Source organism: Eriocheir sinensis, chromosome 45, assembly GCF_024679095.1.
Source record: "Eriocheir sinensis breed Jianghai 21 chromosome 45, ASM2467909v1, whole genome shotgun sequence".
Taxonomy (NCBI): domain Eukaryota; kingdom Metazoa; phylum Arthropoda; class Malacostraca; order Decapoda; family Varunidae; genus Eriocheir; species Eriocheir sinensis.
In genome coordinates this window covers 2618494-2636411 of record NC_066553.1, presented here as the reverse complement: position 1 = coordinate 2636411, position 17918 = coordinate 2618494, and the positions used below count along the sequence as shown (strand labels likewise).

The 17918-nt window shown below is 42.0% G+C and overlaps 1 protein-coding gene across 2 annotated transcripts in view; it reads right to left on the bottom strand.

The window, feature by feature from the left end:
* LOC126980866 (myotubularin-related protein 6-like) overlaps positions 1 to 17918 on the bottom strand; it is a 112450-nt gene that overhangs the window by 9778 nt on the left and 84754 nt on the right. The window contains exons 4-13 of one of the 2 annotated variants that reach the window (XM_050831197.1): positions 10516 to 10673; positions 9530 to 9655; positions 8759 to 8893; positions 6018 to 6150; positions 4974 to 5206; positions 3948 to 4056; positions 2891 to 3032; positions 2098 to 2226; positions 1335 to 1461; positions 774 to 914 (exon numbers count right to left, since the gene is read on the bottom strand). In XM_050831197.1, the coding sequence (XP_050687154.1) occupies positions 774 to 914; positions 1335 to 1461; positions 2098 to 2226; positions 2891 to 3032; positions 3948 to 4056; positions 4974 to 5206; positions 6018 to 6150; positions 8759 to 8893; positions 9530 to 9655; positions 10516 to 10673 (1433 nt within the window). The remainder of the gene's footprint in view (positions 1 to 773; positions 915 to 1334; positions 1462 to 2097; positions 2227 to 2890; positions 3033 to 3947; positions 4057 to 4973; positions 5207 to 6017; positions 6151 to 8758; positions 8894 to 9529; positions 9656 to 10515; positions 10674 to 17918) is intronic. The other variant, XM_050831199.1, reaches the window with a different exon arrangement.

The window sequence follows — 17918 nt, the reverse complement described above, 5'->3', positions numbered from 1 at the left end:
TCTATCTCTCTTTATTCACTAACTATTCTCCTCCTTTACTATCCTTTCTCTTTCCCTATCTATTCGTTAACAAGCTTTTATTTATGTATTTTACTCAATAACTACCGAGGAAGATCATGTGGATATTTACTCATATCTTCTCCTCATATGGTAACTACTTTGCCTTGAGCTTCTGGTAATATTGCTTTTAATTTTTCAAGCTTTTAATTTTCTACTTTACTCAACAGCTACTTAGGAAATACATAACAGATATTTCCTCATAGTTTCTCCTCCTGTTTTCTCCTCATATGGTAACTATTTTGCCTTGAGCTTCAGGTAACATTGATTTTAATTTTTCAAGCCCTCAATTTTCAACTTTACTCAACAGCTACTTAGGGAAATACATAACAGATATTTCCTCATGGTTTCTCCTCCTGTTTTCTCCTCATATGGTAACTATTTTGCCTTGAGCTTCAGGTAACATAACTTTTAATTTTTCAAGCTTTTAATTTTCTACTTTACTCAACAGCTACTTAGGAAATACATAACAGATATTTCCTCATGGTTTCTCCTCCTGTTTTCTCCTCATATGGTAACTATTTTGCCTTGAGCTTCTGGTAACACTGCATTTAATTTTTCAAGCCCTCAATTTTCAACTTTACTCAACAGCTACTTAGGAAATACATAGTAAATCTTTCCTCATGGTTTCTCCTGTTTTCTCTTCATTCATATGGTAAGTACTATCCCTAGAGCTTCCAGTAACATTACGTCTACACTGTCAAGCCTTTATGTACATTGCCGTTGTCAGCGTGCGGTGCCCTGCCCCCCACCTGCTGCGCCTCATCCAGGATGCGGTTGTCACACAGCGCGTCGGCCGCCTTCTTGGGGGCGTTGCGTCCCCGCCGCTCCAGCTCGTTCTTGAGCCACGTGATGCGCTGGAAGGGAGGAGAGATCTCACTCAACACAGTCTTCTTTGTCCCATGACTGAGTTCTGTATCACATTATAACCTGTAACTCAACTACAGTAATTTTCTGGAGTACTGTAGTATTTAATAATGTTACTACAATGTGGAGGCTATTACCAAAACAACACACACACACACACACACACACACACACATATACACACACATATACACACATACGCACAGAGTGAAACTTGTTGGGAATACACTCATCTCAATACACCTGTGGTTCCTGTCTCTTCCTTCCCCAGTGTTGTGATGTAAATATACTTTTGGTAGAGGTAATTTTGACTTCCCATTCTGGCTACAGTAGATGTGAACACTTGATGATGAGGATAATTATGTGAGAGGGCTCGTAAGTGTTGCCAGCATTAATGTCTGGTTCAGTACCTTGGTGAGGTAGTCGGCCTGGTCGTTGAGGGACTGCGTGTGCTCCGTGGTGGCCGCCAGCAGGTCCCCCATGGGCTCCCGGGGGTGGATGCCATTCTCAAAGCGGTTGTACATCCCTCGCCAGAACCTGGGATGGAAACACACACGCCTAAGGTGAAATATAGATATAGCCTAAGTTTCCTCCTTCATTTCATCTCCATCTTGCTTCCCATCCTCCCAAATACGAGTGCTCTTAATCTCCTCTCACTTTCTCCTCCTCCTCTCTACTCACTACACACTGGAGACTCAGTAGGTCCTATATAGCCTGAGTTTCCTCCTTCATTTCATCTCCATCTTTCTTCTCCTCCTCCCAACTACTAGTGCTCTTAATCTCCTCTCACTTTCTCCTCCTCCTCTCTACTCACTTCACACTGGAGACTTAGTAGGTCCTATATAGCCTAAGTTTCCTCCTTCATTTCATCTCCAATCTTTCTTCTCCTCCTCCCAAATACGAGTGCTCTTAAGGTCATATTACAAGATATATCTCCGCCCAAGTACACATATTTGACAAGGCTTTCATAGGAGTTGTGGGCATTTCCAGGGGTAGTTTTATGACCCTGGTGGTAGTGTGAGACTTCTTCTGTACCATGAACCTGAAGAAACGCTCATTGGAACCCGACTGACCCCCTCTTTGACCTTTAGAAATGGCTAATGTGAGACGCGAGAGTGTCTTCTAAGCCCGACCTTAATCTCCTCTCACTTTCTCCTCCTCCTCTCTACTCACTTTACACTCTGGGGACTCAGTGTGAGGCGCAGGACGTCAGTGGTTGAGTCTCGCCGGTACAGTGGGTTCCTGTATTCCGTCACGTGGTTCCTGATGAAGCCCCACAGCGAGTAGGATCTCTCGGCTAACCTGTGTGGAGGAGGAGAGATGCCATGGTGGGGCGAGGGGGTGGTGGGTGTGATTGTGTGTTTTTTATCTATTTATTTATTTTTTTACAGCAGAGGAGACAGTGCAAGGGCGTAAAAAAAAAAGAAAACAATAATGAAAAAAAAAAGCCCGGTTGTAGTAGTAGTAATAGTAGTAGTAGTAGTAGTAGTAGTGGTAGCAACAGTAGTAGAAGTTGTAGAAATTGCAGCTTTAGTAAGAGTATTAATAAGAGGCATGATCAGATATTTATATATGCAGTAGAGGTAGGGGAAAACAAGGATGTTAAATGAAGAAGAAAAAGAAGAACGTGAAGAAGAGGGAAAAGAAAAAAGAAGAAAAAAAAGTAAAATAAAAAAAGATCGGTAAAGTAAAAATGTAAAATGTTAAAGTGAGTAATTGGGGAAAGAAATCAGAGTGAATAGTACAGCTTCTTTGACTGAGATGCAGAGTGAATATCCTTTCCCAGTACATTACTATATTTTTGTGCATGAGTGACATCACGGAAGAAATGGCTATGGACCGGCAACAGGGGAGGAGGCTCACATCCCGTCCACTCCCACCACAGGGAATAAATGGACGTTAAACGATAATGACGATGATGATGATGAGTGACGTAAGTGTAGGGCATCTTCCCCCTCTGACCTACCTCAAGTCCACTCTATCCTTCTGACAGTTGCCGATGAAGGTCCCGAACTGGCAGGAGAAGACATGGTCGTGCAGGACTAGGAGGTAACGCTCGTTGAACTCAAACGCCGAGGGAAGCATCTGCTGGAGCTGCCACACGCAATCTGTCGACACAACACAAACGCTAATGGTGGTATTGATCTGGCAGACTATATGATATCTATGTTATTCATCTACCATGTATGTATAAGGATATGTAGTGTTTCCTTCACTATACGTTCATTTTTTTTTTATGTGTACACCGATAGTGCGGGTAGGCTTTTCGTGAGGGACCTTGATGGTAGTTGGCCCCACCCCGTCATGGCGCAGGCAAGTGTTTATAGTGGTGCCATCTTCTCTTCTTGCCCTCTCTGACTACACCCACTTTTATATTTCTTGGGTACACGACACTCCAGGAGACAACAATGATAATGATGGTGATGTCTGATATTAGAATTAACCTTCGTAATTGTAAGTGCTGTATGAAATGTGATAAGCAATGTAATTCCTATGATACAGATGTGGATGAGCTTTAACCCGGTAGCAGCGGGGATCATGTTTCTTAATGGTCCCTCCAAGCGAGAAAAATGAGAAAAAATCACCCCTCACACAAACCATTTCATAATATATATCGAAGCATTTGTGATCAGATTATGCATCATCTATTTTGGGGGGTTTATATCATGGCACAAATTTGGCCCGTCGCTGCTACACGGTAAAGCCACAAATTTGGCCCGTCACTGCTATACGGTAAAGCCACAAATTTGGCCCGTTGCTGCTATACGGTAAAGCCACAAATTTGGCCCGTTGCTGCTACACGGTAAAGCCACAAATTTGGCCCGTCGCTGCTACCGGGTTAAAACCTAACCTAACCTAACCTAACCATGGCTACATTACTCTCTACACTGTTACATTACTTTCTACTTTATATCACTTTCTATATTACCTCATTACTTTCTGGGCCTAACATTTAAAAGCCCCCTAGAGGAATAACTGAGATGCTGATGATGTTCGTAATCCTTGGAATGAAACGCACTCACCAATGAACTGTGTGAAGATGGGTGACACCTCCTTGGAGTCACCCTGAATGTGTCCGCAGCGATCCGTGAACTTGTGCCCAAACGCCAGCCACTCCTTCTCAATCAGGGTCTGTGGGGAAGGGTGAGAGGCAACACTTGTAGGAAGACCAACATGAACAACACTAAATTCTGGCATCTTACAACCAAGTGCAAGGATCATTAACAAGGCAAGAATCTGTCAGGCTGAATAAACAAACGCAGGAATTATAACTGACACAATAGAAGAGGTGGAAAATAGGAAAGTAGAAAGGAAATAAGGAATAAAGGAATAAAGGAAGGGAAGAAGGAAGCAATGAGAAAATGGAAGAAAATGGAAAAGGAGGGAAGAAGGAAGGAATGAGAAAATGGAAGAAAATGGAAAAGGAGGAAAGAAGAAAGGAAGGAAGGAGGGAGGCAAGGAAGGATTATAGTAAGATTAACAGCTTCAAGGAGACTAATATGAAGGAATAAAGGAAGAAGGAAGGGAGATGGAAGGAATGAGAAAGTGGAAAAAATGGAAAAGGAGAAAGGAAGGATGGAGGGAGTGAAGAAAGGAAGGATTATAGTAAGATGAACAGTTTCAACAAGACTAACAAGACTAAGACAAGACAAGACTTTCAGGGGAGGCGGTGGCTGAGTCAACAGCGTGACGGCGCCGCGTTCAGGACGACGCGAGTTCAATCCCCGCCCGGTGCCACCAAGCTGGGATTTTTCAGCCGCCGCCGAGTGGCTTAAAACTACCCACATGCTGTCCAGAAGACCACCTATCAATCCGGACTCTAGATACTAGGATTAAAGATGAGCTAAGGGAAGGCAGCATGAGCCAATGCAAGATGGCGCCACTATAAACACTCGCCTGCGCCACAACGGGCTGGGCCATACCATCAGGCCCCTCCGAAAACAAGCCTACCGGAGCCACAGACGAAAAAAAAAAAATAAAAAAAAAAAAAAAAAAAAAAAAAACCCCTTCAACACAATTAACAGTTTCACCAGCTTCTGATCACCCACCTGGAAGCCCTGGATGGTGCGGTAGTAAGGGTCAAGGAGCAGCTGGGCGAGGGCGCAGGTCTGAGCGGTCCGGTCCCACCCGTCGGAGCAATGGACCAACACGCTGACGCCCTCCATCATGGCGGCCGTGATGAACACCGCCGTGTCCATCACCGAGCGCACGTGCTTCAGCCAGCCTGAGGACTCCACGCCGCTGATGAAGCCGTTCATGGAGGGCGGCACCAACTGGCACGCTGGAAGGCACACATAAGTTGGTACAATGACAGGAAATCGACACATCACTAACCCAGCAAATTTGTGGTGATAGTCTCCGTTTTTTTTTTAATATTTTTCTTTACGCCCTTGAACTGTCTCCTTAGCTGATAAAAAAAAAATGCTGCTGCCCTCTACACACAGACGCAAAACAATTTCACCTATAGATGCAAGTCACTGCAACACATGTACATAGAGAAATTGAAGAAATGTAATAGAACCCAAGCAAAGAGCTGAGAAAAAAATGATCACTTGAAGAAAATGAGAAAGTTATACAAACAGGAAACTGAAATGCTCTGTGAAGCATTACGACAAGGTACAGATGAAAAACTGCAGCCTGGCGCTTCTGGAATAGTGTTTTATTTGACAACGCACACACACTTTCTTGGTGGTCTATCAAGGTCTGAGCCTCAATCAACAAAACTTTACAATTGAGGGTTCTGATATGATGCAGTTAAAAGAGAATATACGTAGTCTAAAAGTCTTTTGATATACTATTCCTTAAAAAACGGAAGCACATTTTATTCCTATATCTCTTAACCTCAGACCTTGCTGTCCTTTCCCATTGGGGTAGAAGGAACCTTGTGTCCTTCAATGCCTCAAAAACTCAATTTCTCCACCTATTAACTCGACACAATCTTCCAAACAGCTATCCCCTATTCTTCGACAACCCCCAGCTGTCATCTTCAACACTAAATATCCTCGGTGTATCCTTAACTGAAGGCTAAGGGGTGATGTGATTAAATGCCAAGTGTGTGACTGTGTATAAACTCTATAGTGATCTCTACTTACTTTCAATCTGCTTGGCCAGGGATGCTCTCATGACATGGATGTTTTCAATGCCCGAGAAGTGGAATTTGATGTTTTCGTAGTACGCCTCGTTCTCGTAGCCTTTGCCTGCTGCCCGGTTAGCCATGGCATTGATCTGGAGAACGTGGATCATTACTGCTAACGAGGAGGTGCAGGAGAGGCGAGCAGCAGGGCGTGTGTAGACAGATGATCGTATATGAACATGTGTGTAGTGTTTCCCCTTCACTGTACATCGATTTTGCCTTAACCGATTTTCTCTCTCATCATTCCTCTCCCTCTCTCCCTCAAACCTCTCCTCCATCCATCATCTCCTTCTCTCCTCTCCTTCTGATGCATCCTTTCTCTCTCCCTCTCTCTCTCTCTTCCTTCAACGCATCCTCTCACCTACTCTCTTCCTCGCGCTCTTTCTCTCTCACACTTTTATGTTTCCCAAGAACTCCAAACCTTACTTACACGACACTCCAGGAAACAACTATGATGATAATGATGACAAAACCATCATATAATTGCAAGTGGTGTTTGTAATATAATAAGCAACGAAACCCCTATGAGATACCAAGATGAGCCCCTTAAATTCGTTGTAACTCATCTATTTTTCAGCTCAAATAATTACGAAACCTCTTGGGACGGCGGATATCCTCTAAATTGAGCTGTCAGGGCGTGGCGACTGTAATTAACAAGCAACAGCTGAGCGGGTTGTGAGGGGAAGGGAGAGGTGGGATGGAGGCGGCCTGATGATGAAGTGATGCTCGGATGTGCTCAAGATATGTGAGGCGAATTATATGGCATTAGGAGTGGTAGGTGGTGAATGGTGAGGAGTGGTAAGTGGTTAGTGGTAAGAGGAGTGGTGAGCAGTGGTAGGAAAAGAAGGAAGGAAGGAAGGATGGATTAACGAAAGGAAGGAAGGATTGATTGATTGATTGATAGTTTATTGTTGCAAGGAAGAAAGGAAGGAAGGAAGGAAGAAAGGAAGGAAGGAAGGAAGAAAGGAAGGAAGAAAGGAAGGAAGGAAGGTAGGAAGGAAGGGAGAAAGGAAGGAAGGCTCTAGGAAGGAAGGAAGGAAGGAAGGAAGGAACGAAGCAAGAAAAGAACAGTGGAAAAAAGGAAGGTAGGAAGGAAGGTAGGAAGGAAGGAGGATGGAAAAAAGGGAGAAAGGAAGGAATGATCTAGGACGGGAGGGAAGGAGAAAGGAAGGAAGGAACGAAAGAAGAGTGGAAACAAGGAAACAAGGAATGAAGAAAGAAAGGAAGGAAGAATGGAAAGAAGGAAGGTCAAAATATAACTGGCTGAGAAGTGTACAGTCTGAATTAGTCTTTTTTTATCATTTTGTTTTTACATTAAAGAAGAAAGACACCCAGAGCTGAAAAAAAAGAACTGCAGACTGGCTGATGCTCCTAGAAAGTAAATAGAAGATGCCTTAAAATATATGAAGGAGAGGAAAAGATTGCGCATATGTAACTAGTATTATTAATGAAGAAATGGCTGAGGAGGAGAAGCAATATAGATATGAAGTTAACTTAATGCGTATATAAAAAAATGCAGATAGGCTATTTCTATAAAGTCAATGGAAAATGCCGTGAAAAGAAAGAGGGAAGGAGAGGAAAGGATTGACCCAACGTAGTTATTTAATGAAGAAATGACTGGGGAGAAGCAATATATATAAAGAAGTGAACCCAATGTATGTATAAATATGAAACAGAAAACCATTTGTCAGAAGAGGATGACTAAACAAAATGAGATTATTATTACCATTATTATTATTATTATTATTATTATTATTATTATAGAATGTGAAAGGTGTGTGTGAGTGTGTGCGTGTGTTCGTGTACGCGTAATAATAAAAATTCATAATATAATAAATAACCACATTACCATTAAAGAGTTGAATGCACTCCCTCGGCATCAAAGTCACATTACCTAAGTGAATGATTCCCAGCTGCCTATTCATATATATGTATAAAGCGACGCTCATATCCATACTAATGAGTTGCTGGTAAAAGAGTTATTATTACATATTTGTGTGATGCTAATGAGCGTTGTAATTGAAAAATGTTGGTGCCAATATGATGCCGGGGTTGGGATGGGACAGCTGGGCGAGCGGCAGCGAGGTTTGTTTTGCTTTCTTCATAGTTTACTAATTAAATTTATATTATAGTATCTTTTATATGGTAAGAGGAGGCAGATTATACGCTAGAGAGAGAGACTTTAAACTTACAAGATTTATCCATGAAAGAAAATTAGGGTCTAAGATGATTTGATGGTCCCCTTCTCAATGAGTTTTCTAATATTACCACCACCACTACCACCCACCTCCACCACCACTACCACAACCACCGCCTCCACCACCACTACCACAACCACCACCTCCACCACCACTACCACAACCACCCACCTCCACCACCACTACCACTACCACCCACCTCCACCACCACTACCACAATGATCCCCACCTCCACCACCACTACCACAACCACCCACCTCCACCACCACTACCACAACCACCCACCTCCACCACCACTACCACAACCACCCACCTCCACCACCACTACCACAATCACCGCCTCCACCACCACTACCACAACCACCACCTCCACCACCACTCACTACTAACAGTACCTCCAAACTCCACTTCTGCCTTTACCTCCATTACCGCTAACACCACCACCACCACCACCCTCCACCTCCACCCCCCCCCTCCCGTTCACTAAGCCACCTGTAATTACCTTAGGCCGCGTGTCCACCACAATCATATGCGACGTGTTGGGGTTGGAGCGCAGGATGCAGTCCAGAAGCTGCTCGTCCTCCTCACACCGAGCGCTGAACCCTGACAGCGGCTGGGAGGATCGGCACAGGGCGGCCTGGGGGGGTAAGGAGGGAAGGAACACGCTTAGCTGGGACACGTATTTTAAGACACCATCGCTTCTCACATCAACTATTTCTAAAGGTCAAAGAGGGGATCTGTTTTTCATGAGTGTTTTTTAAGGTTCATGGCACAGAAGAAGGGTCAAACTACCACCAGGGTCATAAAACTACCCCTGGAAAGGCCTACAGCTCCTACGAAAGCCTTATCAAATATGTGAACTTGGGCGACGAAATGTTTTAAAATACGACCCACAGACTTGGTGCCTCACAAAATGTTTAGAAAGAAAGCTGAGATGTGCATGAAAGGAGGAATGGAGAAAAAAAATGTTGCTGGGCGTCAATAGCTCATATATTACTGTAGTGACCCTCTAAGTCTTCCCGTTTTCTTCACCTTCATTTCTTCGTAGTGACCCTTTAAATCCTCCCGTTTTCTTCTTCATTTCTTTGTAGTGACCCTCTAAATCTTCCCGTTTTCTTCACCTTCATTACCTTTCACTTCTATCACTTAATATCTAGGACTCTTCTCCATTTGCTTTCCCCCTCATCTCCCCTTTCTCTTCTCTCCTTTTTGCACTCCCCTCATTCTCCTCCCTCCTCTTCCTCATCTTACCTGGTTTTCTCATTTATCTCACCTGGTTCTTGTGCAGGTATGAGAGCACCGGGAATCGACCTTTGCTCCTGAACTTTGAGCTGCTGAGGATGACCTTGGTAGGGGCCGAGGCAGGGACGTACAGCTCCTGGGGGTAGGTGTCGCAGATCTGTGGGGGCGGGAAAGGCAGGGGGGAGGGGAAGGAGGAGGAGGAGGAGGAGGAGGAGGAGGAAAGGGTAAGGGACGGAAAGGGAAGGAGGAGAATGGAAAAGAGGAAAGGAAGAGATGGTTTGGAAAGGGAGGGAGAAAGGAAAAGAAGGAGGAAGATGAGGAGGGGATTGAGGAGGAGGAACAGGAGGGAAGGTTAAGGGACAGAAAGGGAAGGAGGAGAATGGAATAAAGAGGAAAGGAAGAGATGGTTTGGAAAGGGAGGGAGAAGGGAAAAGGACAATGGGTAGAGGGAAGCGAAGAGAAGAGGAGGAAGGAGAAAGAAGAAAAAAAGAGATGGTTTAGAAAGGTAAAGAAGGGAAGAGGAGGAAGGGGGAAGAGAGGATGATGGAGAGGAAAAGAAAATATGGAGAAAGGAGAAGAGGAACGTAGATGATGGTAAGGAAGGATGGATGACAGAAGAGGAGAAATGAAGGAAAGGAAAGAAGGAAGGAAGGAAGGAAGGAAAATAATAATTATGATTCATGGCTGAGATGTTTAATAAATGTATTGATTGGAACAAAGAAAATAACCAATAATTCATATGTTTTCAATAAGACTTCCTGCAAGGCCTTCATTATATTGACATTTATGATCAGACAGACGATAAAACAATAAACTATACTACTATTACTACTACTGCTACTACTACTACTACTACTTCTACTACTACTACTACTGCTAATAATTCTACTACTAATACTACCAATAACATAAAAAAAACCATATTTACATACTTCAAAATTTATCATACCACACCACCGCCACTACCATCACCACCACCCACCACCACCACCACCACCACTACCATCCCCCCCTCACCTCATAGTTGTGGTTGAGGGTGGTAGGGGTCCAGGTCTCGCAAGGTACGCCCATGCGGTGGTACTCGGCCGCGGGGTTGTACAGGTCCCAGCCGCTGCGTTTGTCCAGGTCATCGCTGCTGGCCGTGTAGTGGAAGCAGTACAGGTCTTCCAGGTGTACTGAGGGGCAAGAGAGGAGAAGAGTGATGATATGATAGGTAATGAGAAGGGTAGGATGCAAGATGGCGCCACTATAAACACTCGCCTGCGCCAGAACGGGCTAGGCCGACCATCAGGCCCCACCAGGAAGATGCCTACCGGCGCAACAGGCAACGACATAAAAAAAAAAAAAAAAAAAAAAAATAAATAAATAAATAAATAGATAATAATAATAATAATAATAATAATAATAATAATAATAAAAAAACATTTCGTTGAACACTTTGCCCAGATTTTACACTTAAATTTTACTTATAACACATTTTACACTTACATAACTTATTTTACTTATTATACCTATATCACTTATTTGATCTAACTTATACTTTTTTACACTTACTTATACATACTTATACTTACTTATACATACTTATACTTATAGTCATCCATTCTTACTCTACACAATCTATCAGTCATCCATCATCCTGTCTACACTCTCAATCATCATTTCATCCGATCTACAATCTCTTTCAACTACCTATTTTTCCTATCCATAACCTATCATCCATCCATCCCTCTTCTTCCTAAACCTAACCATCTGTCCCTCTACCTCTCGCCTACCAACCCAACCAACCAATCAACCAGGTGTCCCATCAATTATTGGCTGCCTAACCTTCATCTCGAACCATCTACAGCGTTAAACCTTCGCCATGAGACCTTAGGATCGGTGCTGGAGGCTCAGTAGCAACGGGAATTAAATATGGATAAGAGGGAGGGAGGGAGAGGGAGGAGGAAGAGAGACAGAAAGGTCATTGTAATTTGTTCTTTAGGTTTACGATTTGAGTTTTTTTTTTTTTGTATTTTTGTCTTTGTGTGTTGGTGATATTGTATTTTTGTTTTGATTTTTGTATACTTAATATCTGTCTTTCTTTATTTGCCCTTTTATCTTGCTTACTAATGGCGTATGTAGCTTTTTGTTCTAATAGAGTTTCATTTTATTTTTGTACAAGATTATAATTGTTTCAGTGGCCGTATTAAAATCAGGTCTTCCTTTTGTTTTACTGATATACTGTAGCCTACTCTCTCTCTCTCTCTCTCTCTCTCTCTCTCTCTCTCTCTCTCTCTCTCTCTCTCTCTCTCTCTCATAAAACTTGCATTACTCAATATAAACTTTTTTCGTGTACAATGTTATTTACTTCACATCAAAGGACAGAATCTCATTGTTATTTTTTTTCTTCCTCCTTTGTTTAGCATTTTTATCGTTTTTCTTTCTTCTTCATTATCAATACACTCGCTTGCCGTCTTCTCTTCCTCCACCTGCTCCTCTCAATACACTCCTAACAAAAGATCCATTACCGCTTCCTTGTTATGCTGCTTCGATTGTAATTTTCATTTGCGTTATAGAGAACTGTTATGCTTGTTCCTCATGTTTTTAGTTCCCTTCTCATTTTTTGTCTCATTTCAAGGATCTGGATTGTTGCTTGCACCTGCTTCTCCTTACTTCTTTTAACAATTGTATGACGCAGGTTGAATGGTCTGTGATGTCACTTTTCAATCAGCTAATTTAAGCCTTCATAGCCCCATTAAATACTTTTTTTTTCTGATTGTCTTTTATATATCTTGTTTTGATACTATATTTTTTTTGCTGACCTTATCTTGTTACCTCCATACTCATCGTTATTAAATATTGCGTCACTTTGCCCTTTTATTTTCAGCTCTTCCACTGCTCAACTCTACTACTTTAAGCATGCTTCACAAATTACATCCTTTTCTAATGAGATTATTTACCTTGCACGAATACCTCATTAGTCATTATCGATTTCCTTCACCACCTTCAGTTCATCTTGAGGAGCATTTCTACTCTTTTTCCTACCACACCCTTAATTAGAAACACATTGCCTATACGTAATATGGGTTCAGTAGGCAAGGGGGTCACAACATCGAGACGAGGAATCTAGGAGCCAGGGCATGGTGGTTTGAATCTCAGTGTCACCTCTTAACATCAGGAAGGGCATCCGTTCTTAAACCCCAAGCCACAAACCACAACATAGTAAATCTTTATGAACATGAGTAAAATTTATCAAGACCAAGGGAATCTATTACCAAATATACATTAGCTCATGATTAGATAACCTCCATATTTTAATTAGTTGATACCTGGAGTACCATCGCATAATTGACCTCTCTTTCGGCCACCTCTTTGGATTCTTTTTGGGAGCAGTGAGTAGCGGGCTTTTTGGGGTCCCTTGAGCTGTCACCTCTGTTAAAAAGTGTTGGTTTAATGGTGAATTCAGGTATCTATACATCCTACCCTTTTCATTACCTATCATTTCAACACTCTTCTCCTCTCTTGCCCCTCAGAGCACCTGGAGGACCTCTCTCTCTCTCTCTCTCTCTCTCTCTCTCTCTCTCTCTCTCTCTCTCTCTCTCTCTCTCTCTCTCTCTCTCTCTCTCTCTCTCTCTCTCTCTCTCTCTCTCTCTCTCTCTCTCTCTCTCTCTCTCTCTCTCTCTCTCTCTCTCTCTCTCTCTCTCTCTCTCTCTAACATTTTTCTCTTTTCCTTTCTTTCCTTTTTTCTTTCTTTTTCCCTACTTTTATATTTTTTCTTCCTTTCCTTTCTTGTCTTCTTTCTTTCTTCTTCCCTCCTTTCTTCCTTCCCTCCTCGTTTCACTTCTTCCTTTCCTCCACTCCACATAAGTTTGTCTCCTCTATCCTTTCTATCCTTCCTTCCTTTCTTCCTTGTTTCCATCCATGACATTGATAAACTTTTGCAATGATAAACACTGAAGATTAAAAACAACAGCAACAAAGAGCGACCAGAAGTTATATCGAAGACATAATCTGGCAACCATAGTCAAGGAAGGGAAGGAGGAAGGGGAGAAGGAGGAGGAGGAGGAGGAGGGAGATGTGACGTAGGGGGAGAAGGGGGAAGAAGGAGGGGGAGGAAGTGGCTTGTTCACATCCAGTTCCTAACACGAATAAACCAACAAGTGACAAATTATGCAAAGGGAAGGAAGGTGAGGGGAGGAGATGGTGTGTGGTGGTGGTGGTGGTAGGGATGGAGGGTGAGGGTGGGGGTGTTAGTGGGGGGATGGAGGGGGGGGGTGTTGGAGAGGGGGGACTAAACGCTTGTGTCTTTGTCCAGAGGAAGCCGCGTCTGTGCAGTGAATCACACACACACACACACACACACACACACACACACACACACACACACACACACACACACACACACACACACACACATATCGGAGCGGAGGCCATCAGCTCTAAAGGATTATTCACTGTCAAGCGCATTACACGCACACACGCACGCACGCACGCACAAACAAACAAACAAACAAACACAAAAAACAGTAGTATGTTGCTTTAGTTGAGAGAGAGAGAGAGACAAACACACAAACACACACACACACAAACACACACACACACACACACACACACACATACAACGAGATCAAATTCCAGTTTTTTGATAGCCTATTCCCTAAAAATTCGGCAACCTCACAAATCCCTTCCTTTCCCGAGCAGAATACACGCAGATGTAGAAATGAAAGTGAAGAAGCAATCCACTCCCTTTCACCCTATACAAGTGACCCATGCGTTTTCTTCTTAACAAAAGTCTACGGGAGTATCATTTCAGTTTTCAGTTACATACGGTTCGCCTTGACCCTAAAAGCACTTCCCGCGGTCGTTAGCCTGACAAGCGGTGTGTTTTAGCTCTCCGCATGCAGTCTGTCAGGGTCACGAGCTCTTCCCCAACGCACAGAACCTCCTCCTCCCACACAGCACATATCAGCCTCCACAACCTCCTCCTCCCTCACAACTCATCTCAGCCTCCACAATCTCCTCCTCCACAACTCATCTCAGCCTCCACAACCTTCTCTTTGACCTACACAATAATCAGTGACCCATCAGACCAATACTTTTGTGTGTGTGTGTGCAGGACAGAGAAGCGTTGTGACTCACTGATGGGTTGCACTTGTTTTTGTCATCACGGTGTGGGTAAGGCTATGTTATTGAAAGTATAAGAAAACATGAATCAGTATAGCTATTAAACCCTTCTATGTCACTACCTGTCCAGTTCATTTGACATACGCGAGGTGAAAGTCTTTTACTACGTTTATGAGGCTTGAGAGAAGTTCTTCATTATATAACTTTTCTCTTTTCATGGAGTAAAAAGGTTTTGGCATTTCTTATAACCCATGATCAATATAAATAGACTTCGAGGAGTATAATTATGGGAGCGGTGAGTAGCGGGATTTTTTTTTTTTTTTTTTACACTTTTTGTTGCCCTTGAGCCGTCTCCTTCGTTGTAACAGAAAAAAAAGGTAGGGGAGAGAGGAGGGAGGCTGTGACATAGGAGGGGAAGGGGGAGGGAGGGAAGAAGGGTGAGAGGGTGACTGACTTGTTCTCATCCAGTACCTAACACAAATAAACCATAATCACACACATAATCAATATAAAAAACAAACAAACATAAAAACTGCTGGACAAGGAATGCCTCAAAAATAAAAGAAACCACAGACACGCATGCTTGCCTATAAACACACACCCACACACACACACCCACGCGCGCGCCCTCTCGACAGCAATGCGCAACTATATCAAGGCTGGACTCAACACACTGCCTGACCTTTGACCTTACTTTCCCTGGGTTTAATTATCCCTAAACGCAAAATAATAGAAAATTGCTTATAAAATTTCCAGTTTAGGCATACGTGGGTTAACCTGTTTCTCGTGTTTCAGTTAGCCTACTAGCGCCGTCACTTATGCTACTACTACTACTACTACTACTACTACTACTACTTCTACTACTACTACTACTACTTCTACTACTACTACTTCTACTACTACTACTACTACTACTACTTCTACTACTACTATTACTACTTCTACTACTACTACTACTACTACTACTACTACTACTACTACTACTACTACTACTACTTCTACTACTACTATTACTACTACTACCACATTAATCTTTGCTTCCTAATTCTCCTTTCTCTTCTCCCTTCATCATTTTCTGTATCTTCTTTCCTCCTTCCCCTTCGTCATTTTCCTCCCTATCTTATCCCTACCTCTTCCCTTCACCTTAACAACAATTAGCCTATTCCTACCTTCACAACCATCATCACTACAATTACTTATAAACAACGAACAAGCTTTCATCTCCATTAATAAAGAGACCTATATATAATAACCTCATTGCAAAAACTGGAGAGTAATTGAAAAGGAAAAGCCAGCTGGTTCAGGATGTAATTATTATTCTATGCACGCGAACAGCTGATGATGATGGTGATGAGGAGGACTGAGGGAGGGAGGGAGCGACTCTTTCTGACAAGGTTAAGTAAAAACAGTAATTGTTAAAAAGGATGATGTCTATTGCACTATGTTAGATGAGAGAGTAAAGTTGTAAGTCTCATTTATGTGTGTGTGTGTGTGTGTGTGTGTGTGTGTGTTTTGGTAATACGTTTGGTTCTCAGGTTGTAATTTCCACGCCATGAATATATAAATGTTGGTCCAGTTTAGTTCATGGACAAGGAAATACAATAAAAAAGAGAGGCAAAGGTGTAGACAGGTAAATACATAGAGAAAACTGGTTAATTAAACAGATAGATAGATAGATAGATAGATAGATAGAGAGTCAAAGGTGTAGACAGGTAAATACATAGAGAAAACTGGTTAATTAAACAGATAGAGAGATAGATAGATTGAGATAGAGAGAGAGAGAGAGAGAATATATACAGCACCCACATCCACCCACACAAGAATCGTTTCTGTTAATTACTCGCTTGATAATCATTCCTGGAAACAACACACACACACACACACACACACACACACACACACACACACACACACACACACACACACACACACGAACCACATCCCTTCCACAGACAGTTCATCACAAGGCTTATTTCCCCTTACATAAAAGCTTAATTTCCCTTCCATATAAAATTTTCTCCATCAAAAAACGAAAAAAAAAAATAATGTAATAAAAGAAGTAATAATAAAGATTGAAATATACACAGCAATATTTATTTTTCCTCTATATATTAAAATCCTTAACAGTAAAAAAAATAAAATAGGGAAATAAATTATGATAAGAAAATGAAGCTCCAAAATATATATAGAAAAATAATCACACACAAAAAACAGAAATAGAGAGGAAAAAAAGTAAAGCATAAAAATGAAAAAAACTCAACGATGAAAAAGAAAAAAGAAAAGAAAAAGGAAATGATGATAATTATAAAAAAAAGAGAAACACCAAAATAATAAAAAAAAGTATTAAGCAAAAAAAAATAGAAAAAGAAAATATTAAAACTGAAAAGCAAATAAAAAAAAACTAAAAAATAAAATGAAATAAATAAAATAAAGAAAAACAAACGAAAAATAACAAAAACAACAACAACCTCAAACACAGCAACACATACATAAGAAAGACTAAAAAAGTGTTTAAGTAATATATTCCGACCCACCAAGAAAGGATTAAAAAAAGGAGGAAAAAAAGGAGGAAAAAGGAGAGGGAGGAAAAATTCTGAGGTCAATAGTTTTTAAGGCGCCTTGGCACTCACGACTTGAAGGAGGAGGAGGAGGAGGAGGAGGAGGAGGAGGAGGAGGAAGGAAGAAGAAGGAGGAGGAGGAAGATGATGACCTGGTAGAGGAGGAGGAGGAGGAGGAGGAGGAGGAGGAAGGAAGGAAGAAAAAGGAGGAGGAGGAAGATGATGACCTGGTAGAGGAGGGAGGAGGAGGAGGAGGAGGAAGACCAGGTAGAGGAGGATAAAAGGAAGGAGATTAAAGAGGAAGAGGAGAGAAATGAGAGGAGATAGAGAGGGATAATGATGATGATGATGATGATGATGGAGGAGGAGGAGGAGAAGGAGGAGGAGGAGGAGGAGGAGGAGGAGTCGAAAAAAAAAAAAAGACAAAGTAGAAGAGGAAAAAAGTGAGGAAGGAAAAAAAAAAAAAAAAAAACATCAGACCGAAGTTAAGAGGAGAAAGGAAGTGTTAGTGTTAGTGTGTGTGTGTGTGTGTGTGTGTGTGTGTGTGTGTGTGTGTGTGTGTGTGTGTGTGTGTGTGTGTGTGTGTGTGAGAGAGACAGGTAAATAAAGACAAGGTGAATTGACAGGCAAATATACAGGTAAAATAAAGAGGTAACATGACAGGTAGATAGAGATACAGGTAAATTAACAGGTAGGTAGACACAGGTTAATTGACAGGTAGGTAAGGACACAGGTGAACTTACAGGTAAAATAATA